This window comes from Acyrthosiphon pisum, chromosome X (assembly GCF_005508785.2).
Source record: "Acyrthosiphon pisum isolate AL4f chromosome X, pea_aphid_22Mar2018_4r6ur, whole genome shotgun sequence".
NCBI classification, from domain to species: domain Eukaryota; kingdom Metazoa; phylum Arthropoda; class Insecta; order Hemiptera; family Aphididae; genus Acyrthosiphon; species Acyrthosiphon pisum.
Genome location: NC_042493.1, coordinates 74,637,031 through 74,651,206, shown reverse-complemented (window position 1 = coordinate 74,651,206; position 14,176 = coordinate 74,637,031). Strand labels below are relative to the sequence as shown.

Here is a 14,176-nt window from a genome sequence, read left to right as displayed (position 1 = left end):
ATGTTGTCATTCAAAAAAGTAAAAAACTTAAAAAATTATAATGATAAAAAATATTAAAAAATATAATTTTTTAAGAAAAACGTTGTTTTATAAGCGACTTGAAAGTATGTAAAAAAATATTTTCAAAAAAACTTACACTTTTTGAAATAATGAGTGTTGTTTGATAAAAGAATCACCCTGTATATAACTATATAAGTATAGTTTTTAACATTATCAATCTTTGTTTATTATATATTCAGTATACTATTATAGCTTTATGATATGTAAATGCATTTGTGAAGTGCTTTTTTGATACGTTTTCTAAAGAAAGAAAAGGGACTGAAAGTGCTCCTGACGTGAATTACAAAATTGTATTAAAGTTATTTTTTGCGAATTAATAATGATAATTACTTTAATAAATGTCGATAAAAACTTTTTAGTCAGCCAATGTATATTAATATAATTAAACGAAATACTCCATGCGATGGTATGATTGGTGGGGGGGGGGGGGGCTGGCTCTCGTAGCAAGTATAATAATAATATTCTGTTAAGTCTGCCGTCCATAAAAACTTGGGCCACTGTAATAAGTTCATGGACTTTGCTTGTATAATTCAATTGATTAAAAACGCGTTATTCCAAAGGATTGAAACTCAAAAGCGTATAATAATGCTCGTTACGTTTTATGCAAGATTCTACGTAAATCTAGAGCGAAGCCCCGGAGGCGTCTCCATAGTGTTAGAACTGAAAGGTCTTTGCCACAGCACTCTGGGTTTCCATTAGGCATATTACTCTACGGAAAATTGCTTTGTGCTATACAGGTTAGATCACCTCATTAGAAACTGGCGTGGGGCTCAGGACGTTTTATATTTTTTTGTATTATTATCAGAATAATAAGGGTTCTATTGTCCGTGGATATTATCTTGGAATACCGTGGTATAGGTAAAACGTCCTGACGTTATAGCGATAAGTTCATCTATAACAAATGTTAAGGCATCTTCAGTAGGTACAAGATCACGCCTTGAACCCTTGTAAATTATAAACCAACAATAACGAAGTTCATATTTATAATATTATGATGATAATAATAATAATATAATATAAAAGTGATGGTTCGTATTTTAGGTAGGTAATGTTCGTAATTGGTTCATCTGGTGATGATTCGAAATTCAATAGAAGTTGCAGGTGTAAGTTTAAGTTTGTTTAATTAATATATTTTTTCGATTGCATACTGTAGCGTATTTAGGAATTTTTCATGTGGTGGTCCAGCTAATTTTCCAAACACATCTAAGTGAGGTGCTCCGCTACAAAATATTTCAATACATACAGATGTATTAGATGTATATTAGATGTTTAGATGGGTGTTTATGAGTCCAATGGGAGGGGGGAGTGTCTGTACCCGATGGACCCCTCCTGTAAATACACCACTGGTTGTATAAATTTGTCTTAAATGTTTAACAGTTGGAATTGTCTGAAATAATTTTTTGACAAGCAACTTTTGTTCTTGATGCAGTAATAATTTAATATTATCTTCTTTAAGTGTTTATAATATCAAAATATTAATTATTATTAAACGGAATAGATATTGTTACTCAAATTTGTATAAGATTTTAAACACTAAAAAAAGTTAATAAAATAAAAATGAAGAGGTGAAAGCACTTCAAACTCATTCAAGCACTTTTATATAATACTATATTCCTTTTTCGATTAAAAAATAATATTTTAATGAAATCATTTTATGTTTGATAACTTATTTAAATAATACCTACAAAAAAAATTTCCTGATAGTTACAGCGTTTATTTTAAATATTCTTTACAAATTATTTATTATTTTTAACTGTTAAATAAAATATAAGTCACCTTTGTGGTTATGTTATTATCCATTAACATTAAATATTAAATAATGACGTAATTGTTGTAATTATTTAAAAATACAATTAATGGTTAAATACTTAAATTAGATAGTCTCAAACAATAGATTATAATTGTATTGTTGTAATTGGTACTTTTAAAGACAATTATATAATAATAGGATAATAATAAATAGTAATTGTAGTCATATAAAATAAACCAAATATGTCAGATGTCAAGAATGTATTTGTTAACTTCACCTATCATTATAAATCATAACAACGCTCAAATATATTTTTATATGATACTAAATAATATATTATATACTCGTATAATATTATATCGATATGGTAAAAATACATTAAGCAAAAGAAACCTTAGAAAAAAATAATAGGATAATATTATAACATTAGTAGGAAGTAGATTTACTGTTATAAATGTACTATTTAATATAACAAATCAAAGTATGACTAAATTAATATATTAAACGAAATGTATGTTTCACTGTAATAAATATTAACCTTCAAATATATATAATCATTGCATCAATATTATGCACCACGTTCGTGGGGGCGGTGAGGGGGTTAAGCAGATAAAGGATTCCATATAGAGATTTTCAAAAAGACCTTTTTAAAAAAAATATTATACAACAATTTATCAAGCTAAAATACAGTTAAAATTAGTTTGTTATTAATAAATTGTATTAAATAATATTAATAGTTGCTATAATGTGTGAATATTATTATTATTATTTAATATCTTGAGAACATGGAATGCAGGCTATAATATCTGATTATCACAAAAGTTATTTGTTATTATTTGGTTTAATTGTATAAACAAATAATAACAATATTATCAGTCATCATTAACTGACATGATAATATATACCTTGTTTCAGAAACGAAAACTTTTAGTAGAGGTACACATAGGTACTTACCTATAATTAAAAAACTACCTATATCGGTTACAAAAAAAAAATGCTTGTACATTTAAGTTGTCTTCCATAAACAGGATATAGTTATTTTATACACCAATCCAAAATAGCTCTTGTAATGGGTTTTCAGTACTCATGTATCACCACCATTCTTCAATTAATTGACGTTCCAATAAAGTAGTTTCCCCTTTTACTTTGATGTTGTACTTGTGTTTTGATAAGCCTTTCCTTCGACCGTTAGCGTGTATACTTCAGTTGTAAGGCCAGCTATTGATTATTAATGACCAACTGATTTTTAAATCTAAACTTTTATAGAATTTTATCCTCTCGAATGGTTTGTCAATTTCAAACTTTTATCTTAATCATATATTATTTTCTAATCATATTTACTCGTCTTAGTCTACAACATATTATTTTATTTTCTATATTATTGTATATGGTTTGAATTTAGATATATAATGAGCATATTCTTAGAAAAAGAGGCAAAAGTGAAATGAGTCAATACCGAACAAAACAAAATAAGCCGATGTTCAATCTAACGAGAGGCAGACGCTAGATTTACCTTAGTCCTTATCCTTTGGTTTACACGTGCGTGTTAAACTTTAATGTATAGTGACATGTGAGGAAATTGACTTTAGCTTGCATAGAACATTTTATAAATGGGTCCCTAAATTTACATGTTATTAAAAAATAAAAGTCTATAGACGTTAGCCGCATTTGTGGCCAAATAGTGGCAGACCGATGGTGGGTGTTCGCACAAAACACATTGGTATAACATTAAAAACATTTAAACATTTTTGACGTGTGAAAATCTTGTGTTATTAATCATATTCGCGTGTCACAAAATATTATAATTCAAAGGTCTTCAAATTCGATAGTACTAATCTAAATGGAAAAACGTCGACGTTGAGTTTTCCCAACGTTATACTTCTTTTATTATAACGAGATAAAATATTAGGTCATTTTACTTAATTTTAATGTTCTCAGTAAACGTCCACAAAGCGAGAATAACACAAATCTATTGTTATAAATCCTGAACGATTATCCTCTTGGCATTTAGACTTTAAGCGTAACGTTTATTCCGTTTAACGTGAAATGTGTGACTTTTGAAGTCTTATTGTATTACGTCAGGTTTATAACTCATTCGGTAGATATATTATAATATACATATTATATTATCATGTCTAAGATACGTAAACAATAGAATACATAGAATACACCACGTTAGATAAAAACATCTGAGCATTGTTTTTGAACATTTAAAATATATATTTTTGTAAGTCGTGTACGATATAATATTTCCACAACAGTTTAATAATATAATAATACCTCCGTTAAATTTTATGATACGAGTGTGTTGTGTATGAATGCAGCTGATTATTTTTCCGACAGACTGTCAGCTGAGGGTTTTCGTGTACCTTTATCATATCATATACCTATAGTCTACACATATACATACCTATTTATACACACGATCCAATATATCCAGAAATAATATTAATGCATAATTCAATAAAATGTTAACGAATCCAGGAATTCATATTATTTCGTATTTCCTGCAATTCACAATAATATTGTGTAGACGTCATAAATGGTAAAACGCTTGTATATACATTAGAGTCGTCTCTTATTTACGCCTAGTTGATTTTATAACTTCAGAATTACTATGTACATAATATAGATGTTCGAATAGAACGTATGAAACCTTTTTACAAACATAAACATTGCTGGTATATCGATGATAATATTTATGTTAAATAATATTTGAATTTTCATCCGTTTTTATATTTGTTGGTTCGGTTGTTTGTTCGTGGTAAGCGTTGTATAACTTACGGTTTACATTGTTTTCCCCGATTTAAGGCCATTGCAAATACACCCGATTTTATTTTATTTGTAGACGTCATAAACGCATGACACAATAGTTTGACTGATTTCGTGATCCCAATCATAATTTTGAGTTAATAATATACACAAATGCACCTATACCATAATTTTAATTATTCAGCTCTAAGTCATAAAGAGTCGGTACGTTTTTTTTTTTTATTCTAAAATCAGCCGAATAAATTATCAACACTGAAACTATAAGACAAATCATAAATTATTGTGGAAAATAAAAAAAATAATTTAGGAGGAGAAAGAAATATCAGTAGTGGGAGGTAAACCCAGAACCCTACCCTGTATATGTCACTGACTAGCTTACTTGACTAGTTTACTATATCGTTAAGTAGACACACAATACACCATCGACCTTACAATAAAACGGCTTATACTCGAGCTTTTAATGAGCAAGTTTATGAAGACGCTTTTTGCAATAGTTTACTGATTCCGACGTTTCCATCCCAACAACGGGCAGTATGGAAAAACTCAACTGCTTGGTATGTACAACAAAGTTACGGTCTGATTAATATACATTACAAAAATTAATAAAGTATATACGAAATGTCAATATTTGTCATATTTGTATCACAATATTTACTTTAGATTTAAAATAACGTAAAATAACTGACCCAGGAACGAGGATTAATATTTCTCCCTTTTCAGTTTTATGTTAGGTGCATTTATTCTAATATTAGGTTACGCCAAACATAGTGGAAATACGATGCAATGTTTTTATTTCTATTCTACCCGTTAACGATACGGTGACAGTTCATGTCAGAGTTATAGCTGTAGCATTGGTTTAATGAAATGTATAAATACGTAAATGCAGTATAATATATTTTTATACGAATGAGAATCCGGAAGTACTGCTGTTTAGCACCCACTCGTGGACTCGTGTGTTTATTTTGTTGTTGTTTTATGGTTTTTTTCTCAACTCCAAAGCGCAAAGTCGTGGTAATTTCACACTTGAAAAACGGATCTGGGCGGAGGAATATACATTGTATATCTATTAGCTATTACATATTATATAATAATATAAACACGTATATCTATTGACGTGTGCATCATATTATTCAGTGATAGATAACTTAAATCATGCCATGAAGATAAAACTTATTTTGTTTTAAATTTGTTTGGAGACAGACATGACGTTTTCAATAAAATATAATAATTAAACGTTATGAGAGTAGTCTAGTTTATATTATAAATGTCGCAAAAGCACGAGAAAAATAGTTATTTATACGTTGGATAAATATTATCATACTATATTATAAACTATACAACTATATTAGTAGTCACGTATTTTAGGCTTAATTAATAGGATGTTTTATTAAACATTGATATAAATAAGTAACCACGCAATTACGTTATTTTGTCATCACTTGTGTTTTATTTTGGTGCACAATCAGCCTAGGGTTTCGACACTTAATTGGGACGTGCTACGCGTACTACATAAATATTCGAAAAGATCAGTCAAGATTTACAACTTTAACATTTTTTTTTCAAATGCGCATAACAGTTTGGAGAACTCAAACCACCGTAAGATCAATATCTAAGCTTTTCTGTTCTTTGGGAATCTAAAGCGTCCATGTATTTTCGGATAATAAAGCTTTGTTAATTTGGTTATTTTACATATTGAAATAACGATAAAAATAATATATTTATTGTGTTATGTCTAAATCGTTGGAAATACCTTTACTGGTTGACATTACGTTACGTAAACAACATAATAATATAATTTATAATTAATTATATTATTGTTCTTTATCTCACCAGCTCTTCATTTTTTCCCGATGAGATAACACAACGTTTAGTCGTCTCGTTTACCGATTAGGTTTTTTTGCGCATTGACAAGTTACTTAACTCAATCAACGCGATCGTGAAAACCTTCAAAGGTATATATAAAAAAAAAAATCAATGACGCGTGTATAAACAACAATACTATATTGTATTCACTCAATATTATGTCCGTCAAGTTGGCACCGGCACATTATGCTAGGAATATTTAAATTATAAATAGTATCAATAATTTACTAGAAATTTCCATGCCATTATCGGTTTTATCATACTATTATATCATCGCACCTACAATTTTAAAATGTCAAATAAAAATGCGAATACCATATTGGATTTTGCTGATCGTTTTATAAATTTAAAAATTATGGCCAATTGGTTATAGTTTCACAAAGATACCAGAGCCATGTTGGTTGTAGATTCACGGCCCTTATTCCTGGAAAATTCACATATGGCCTATAAAATTCTAACAAATTGCTAGAAACTGTTTGATAATAATTATAAATAAGTCTTAACTCCTAGCGTATTGTGCCGGTGCCAACATAATGGCCATTTCAATATTTAAAATTTTATTGGTGCACATATTTAATATTTAATCATAATATACATTCGTTTTTGTATACATTTAACTATTTAAAACATTTTTTGCGATAATTAATTGTCATTATTTTTTGCTTTTTGATTGCACCGTTTTAGTCACGGATAATTTGCACACCATCGTTGTTTTACTTATATTGATACCTATTACTATAATAAGTATAGTTACTAACCCGGATTATACGCGTATCTAGTTGTTATTATTGTAAACTATTTTACTTAAAGCGCACCATATTGTCTTAAGGGTTATTACTTAATAGACTATCTATTACAATAATCCTTTATGGTTTGTGTTGTTGTTTTTGTCGGTGATTTCAATTATAATATTTATATTATTTACTACGCAGTACCTAAATGGTTAAAAAAACGTCTGACGGGAATCATAAAATTAAAATTAAAAAAATGTCAATGATAATAATAACAAAGTGGTTGTCTAACTTGAAGAAAAAAAACGATTATTATCAATCACTATTTTAATATTATACTATAGTATAATATACCTATATATATATATATATTATATAAGTGGTGATAAATGATACGAAAAATAAAACGTTTATACTTTTTTACGATTATTATTGTTATTATATTCTCCTGCCCCTTTGTCGTTATCGATTTATTCTTATAACAATAACTGAACGTAAAAAACGAACCGGAACTTTTGGTCTACATAGTATATATTATTATTATACAATACGTATAAAATATAAGCACATTCCCGAGTATACTATATGATATAGTATACGCATAGTCAGCCTTAGACAGACAAATAAAATTTACGTTTTTGTACAATATTCTCCGTGACTTGTCACTGTGCACGTCTGTTGATCTGTTAAGTGGTTGTCCCCGTACTGGACAAGGGAGGGGTTCTACAGCCGGCATCCAAATAGTTGCACCAATGTGTACACAACAGTAAATCATACGATTAGGTACCATAAAACAACGAACATTTGTATTTTTATGAGCATCAAATATAATTAACATTCTGTACAGTACACAATTATACATTTTTATACACTATAATATTATATAAGTACAAAATAATACAACGTTATAACTCGAATGAATAATTCGAGTCATTATACGCTCGCAACACTATGGCCTAATCAAATACAAATGATATGCATTTTACATAATATATATTATACACATAATAATTAATAATAATAATATAGGTAATAATGTAATATATATATATATAATACGAAACAAACACGGAAATCAAAATTTTCACTTACAATATGTAAACAATATAATATTATAATTACGTAAATATAATAAGAATAGTATATTATTATATTATATAGTATTAAATGAAGGTAGGTTTGAGAAAAATTACTAATTTTTTACACGAGAGTTCGTTTACCCGTTGGGCGTGTTGTATGATTGTTTTAATATAATAAAATATTATTATTATCATACAATAAATAAATATATAATAATAATGCATCGTGACCTGATGTGGTAATAACCAATAAATTAGTTAATAAAGATAACTGACACAATTAAGCAATGTGCTCGGTCTTATTTTCACACTTACAATTATACGTATATTATGTACATGATATACACTCGTAAGTATATATATATAGTATGACCTATTTATTTATGGCAATAGATAAGGGGCTATTATTCTCTGTAATAATCATGTTACTTTTAATTTAAAAAAAAATAATTACACCAATGAATGATTATTAGTAACTGTTTCAGGTAGAAAGAAAGAAAAAAAGTACTTATTTTGGTCATATCGTTTAAAAAATCAAGGGCTGTTAGTTTATTTTAACTTTTCAACAATGTATTATATTAACAACCCAATTGACTAGTTAAAAATTAAAATATATAATTAAGCATTGTTATGTTGTCGGATTATATTTGAATATTAGACAAACGAATTTACACCATTGCTTTTGTGAGCCTTCTACTCTAAACCGCTATTGTTACTATGTTTAATGTTAACCGAATATGAGCGTTAACTTTTAATTGTGTTTGTAAACTTCAAAATAGACAGGGAAATGTGTTGAAACGAAAACAACGTAAATTTCTTATAAATTGATTGTAATCCAAATATGACGTGTCGACAAATAAAAGAGGTTTATGCAGAGCTTTACGAAAATAAAAAGTGATAACGACTGATAATGAAGTTCATACAGCCATGAATAATAGAGCGCCTTTGTGGTTAAATTTTTCGCTGAAGGTTGTGAGTAGTTGAAAAATAAAAAAATAAAACGCGTGAAGAGAAACGTGTTGGAAGGAGGGTTGCTGTTAATTATTTTTGCGCGTTAAAAAAAATAATAATAATAATAATAATAATAATGAATTCAACATTTACGTGTAATTAATTCAAGTTAAAAGTAGGTAAAAATTCTGCAGAGGTCAGATAATATACGTGAACGTAATATTACTAGGTAGGAATTGAACGCGTAGTCGAGGGACACGTAGATGATTAATCAAAATGATCATCATTAGATATATACTGTTGAAATGACAAGCACACGCAAAAATATCATTATCACAGAGCCTTTATAGTCAATTTTAACGGTTTTTTTTTATTTTTTTATTTATTTTTTTATGGCACCAAACAGTGGTTAAACTATAATGCTATACGCGACCCATTCGTTTACATAATATTATTTTGTTTTATCGTGTTGTATCGGCCGTTTGGAATCGTTAAACGTGCTTTAATAAAAAAAAAAAAAACCGACCGAAAAATCGATGCGAGACGGCATCTAATAACCGTCACTATATACGACTATTATAGTACCTATATACCTGTAGTTGGTTGTGGTTGTGTGGTTGTTGTGTTTCGTTTAAAACCGTAGTACGAAGTAGCCGTTGATGTATTTACATGTGTATATCGATCGATAAATAACTACGGTCGAGTGGGGCCGTTTAATCATTTTCAAATGCGTCCGTTGGGGCTATACAAGATTTTTGAACAGCGTCCACGGTGCTACGACGTTGCCGGGTGTGTGTGTGTATAGGAATCTTATTGCACTTGAGTGAGGACAGATTCTAAGTACTCGTAAACACGTCGCTCCGCAGCGGACTGTTATGGAATATTATAAGTGTGAAATGGTGGAGATGGGAATGGGGTGGCCGAGTAGAAATAATGACACTAATATCGTTGTATAAAAATCAATTTTCGAATAATAATAAATGGAAAATTAAATTATAAAAGAAAGTGAGACTCGCGTGGAAACGGGATCGCGCCGACATCGAATGTCATTGAGCCTCTATTGGAAAGCAAGCGAACAAAAAAAAAAAATAATAATTTAATTTACCAATAAACGGTGAAAGATCGTTTTAAACATTTATTTTTCTCCATTTTTCAAACGGCGACGATAGAAACAGATAGCAGAGAGAATAATATAATAGCTAATATAATATATCCGGCGGAGAGTATAGCGTGTCACTCAGCAGGAATCTGGCCGTGTGATGTGAGGAAAATACATAATGCATATCGACACAGTGCATGCGACACCGGTGTGTAGTCGTCTACCATGCATTTCGTTACGGGTAAATGCAACAGATTTTCATTAGATAACATTGTTATGGGTATTTTTTTTTTTAAGGCTACTTAATTGAAAACATTCCATATAAGCACAAAGACGTATTATAATAATTGCGTAATAATATTTTTTTCAACCCTAAAAACACTACTAATAATCAAAATGAATTTTATTTTTATTTTTTTTTTTTTTTAGAAAAATACCATTATAATATTATGACGTAATACACTATGAAACCGTATTGAATATAATAATTTATTATATAAAAAAGAGAGTAATTATTATGTTAAGTAAGTTATTTTAAATATTAATGTATAACATATATATTATGATAGTAATAATAATTTTTATAAAAAGTAGAGAGCTACACATAATATAATGACGATTTCTAAAATTGATCATTATTAGCACAAAAAAATCGTCGGATTTGGATTACAACAACAGTACCTTTAATTATTTATTGAAGAACGTCTGAATTGTACAAAGGGTCGATCACATGAATGTTTAATCAGAATACAACAAGAAAAATGATTAATTTATCTTTTTTACAAAACATTATTTTTTTTTTATAAATTTATTTTTTAAACTAATACTCTACGACTAGATCTAGAATTTGTGTGTCCAACGTTCTCCAAACACAGATACATGTTGATGCGTGATACGGTAGCGGTGGCCGCGATGGTGTTGGTTTACCTATATTGAACATTTTTCCGGACTCGATCATGAACGTATCCCATGAAACACAACGACTACAGTCTTTACTCTTTCGAATTTTCATCAAATGGTATATATTATACACCGACACGTACCTACAATGAGGTATAGCGCGTGTTTTACGTGTTACGCGATCGATGAGATGCGTAACTAGTTTACAAAGGCCTCTTATCCTCTCCCCCACCCCACAGCCCCCAGTACACTCGAGACGACAGCTACCGTAGCACTTAAGCTGGTTACGGGGTAGTGGCTGGCTAGTGGTGTATGATGGGGAGGAGGATGGCGAGGGGATCGTGTGCGTCGGATTATTTTTAACGGTGCGATCGGGGTCGTCGGGGCAGAGGGGCAAGTAAAACGGGGTCGGCAAGTGCGTATTATTTGTGGCTGGGCTTAAGAGTCGCAAAAACGACGGAGAGAGTGTGGGTGGTAAACACGGTAACCGGGCGGCGGTAGAGATCGGTTGTTCAAGGTTTGGCCACCACCTCCGTATTTGGAGATTTCGCCGGAAATGTATGAAAAGCCGGTGACATTAGTAGTACCGTCGGACGTTCCGGCGGCTTGGTATCGCCTCTCGCCCGTTGGCGTTGAGGCGAAAAGCTCTAGCTACAGTTCCGTGACCGGTATCGGCTTGTCGTTGCGGTGCGGCATTGTGTTCTGGTGGCGTGGTTGCTGTGGCTGGTAAAGGTGTTGGTTGTGATGGCTGTAAGTGCCGTGGTGCAGTGGTGGCGGTGGTGGAGGTGGTGGTGCCGGTGCCATCATCATCATCATGTGATGGTCGTTGCTATGGTGCTGATGCTGCTGCTGCTGGATGTGCTGCTGAAAGTTCTGGAGGTGGTGATGCTGCTGCTTGTGCTGCTGTGGCTGACTGTGATGCTGAACGCCACCATGGTGCTGGTTGTGCTGCTGCGAGTTATGGTGTTGGGGCTGGTGGTGGTGATGGTGTTGTTGTTGTTGCTGTTGTTGTTGTTGTGGTTGGTGTCCGTGTGGACCAGTGTGATGTTGCGTGTTTGTGTTCCGGACGATGAATTCATCGTCCGAGAACGTCTTCTGGTACTCTAGGTCCTTTCGGTTTACCGTCTCCTTGTTCCAGAACGTCTTCTTCAGTGAATGGTGCAGACGCTTCCGGAACCGGTACGCCAACAGCAACATGAGCGCTATGAACGCTACGGTGCACCCGAACACTGCACCCACGATGGCCTGCTGCCTGGTGTAGTACTTGGCGCATGACAGGTCATCGGACCCAAGAGAGTTGAGCGGCTTGTCCTTGAGCGGTGCCGGGCTGGCACAGTTCACATGGCTGGTGTTGCGGCGGGCCAGCAGCTCCTTGAGCCACAGCACTGAACACTCGCACACCAGTGGGTTCTCGGTCAAGTCGATCTGCTGCAATTCTTGCCATGTGACCATCGCCTCGGCAAATGATGTGAATGCGTTGTTGCGCATGATCAGGTTCCGGAGGTTGGGTAGCCCCATAAACGCACCGTTTTCAATGGTCGCTAGCTGTTTGTTGCTACTAAAGTTTATGGTTTCTAGGTTGAGGTTGTCGTTGAACACACCTTTCTTTATGACGGATAGCTGGGACGCGCCTGATACGTCAATCGATCGCAAGTTTGCTAGCCCTTTGAACGCGTTTGGTTCAATCGTCACAAAGTCGTTCTGGCCCACACACAGGTCTTCCAACCGATTCAGGTCAGACAGCTGTTTGGTGGGTATGGCCGACAACCGGTTGTCCGTTAACACCAGTCGCCTGAGCACGGTTAGTCCTTTGAAAGCATTGGTACTGATGTTGATCAACGCCGCGCCGGTAAGCTCGAGCACGGACAGCCGGCCAAGCCCCGCAAAACAGTCATCGTCCAGCGTGGTGAACGCGTTCAGGCCGATGCGCATCTCAGCAAGGTTGCCTAGGAATTTGAATGCGGGCGTGGGTATGGCTCGGAGCTGGTTGTCATCCAAATACAGAACCCGAAGTCGGGTTAGGCCCTGGAACGAGGCCGGATCGATGCGGGTGATACGGTTGGCGCCCAAGTCAAGTTCTTCGAGTTTGGGCAGTGCTGCGAACAGCCGATCGGGCAGGTCTTCTAGATAGTTGCCACGCAGGTTCAGTATGGTTAGTGACGCCAACCCGATGAACGTCTTGTTGTTGATTGACGAGATCTTATTGTGATTTAGGTGGAGCTCAACGAGCTTCTCTTGGGCTTCGAACCCTTTGTTGGGTATGTTCACCAGGTGGTTGTGCGATATATCCACATACTGCAGTGCTCCGTAAAACTGAAACGATGCGTCCACGATCTTGATGCGGTTATACATGAGCATCAGTCTCTGTATGGACGGGTTCAGTGTGATCGGGATCACGTCCAGATTGCCCTCTTTGCATAGCACCACCAGCGTATCGTCGTCACATGAGCAGTTTGACGGGCAGTGGGCCCGTATCATCGCTGTCACGGCCAATATCGTGAGGGCCCACGTGGCCGAGACGCGGTTGGTCGCAAACATTTCGGTCCGCTGTGGCTTACACGGTCCGTAAGTGAAACATCTGCAATACGATAAAAAAAAATCGTTAAAAGTGATCACAAATACGATTAGGTATAGTAAAAGGTTAAAATTATAATACAATGTTATTATAGATTTAAATACACGAGCACGGTCGTGTGTGATAATCTGCACTCAGACCTTTTTCAATATCATTATTTATACATGTATTAAATGTATTATCGTATTATGATTTTGCGCCCAATTTTAAACACAGCTAAATTATAAATTTCTATATGTATCTATTATCTGATGGTATATCTAGTTTTTATATGATTTTACGACTGTTGCGTACTGTAAAAGTGAATATATATTTGTTCGAATAACCATATAGGTGACGTTAAATTTACATAAAATGTGTGTATTATCTGCAGCACAATCACAACATTTGTATCCG

The 14,176-nt window shown here is 33.2% G+C and overlaps 1 protein-coding gene across 1 annotated transcript in view; it reads right to left on the bottom strand.

Annotated features, from left to right (window-relative positions):
• Window positions 1-9,555: 9,555 nt before the first annotated feature.
• The window catches only part of LOC100166596 (SLIT and NTRK-like protein 5), a 35,686-nt gene continuing 31,065 nt past the window's right edge, over window positions 9,556-14,176 (bottom strand). Inside the window, exon 2 of the mRNA XM_003240120.4 lies at window positions 9,556-13,783. Within this exon, the coding sequence (XP_003240168.1) occupies window positions 11,857-13,743 (1,887 nt within the window). The 5' untranslated portion in view covers window positions 13,744-13,783 and the 3' untranslated portion in view covers window positions 9,556-11,856. The remainder of the gene's footprint in view (window positions 13,784-14,176) is intronic.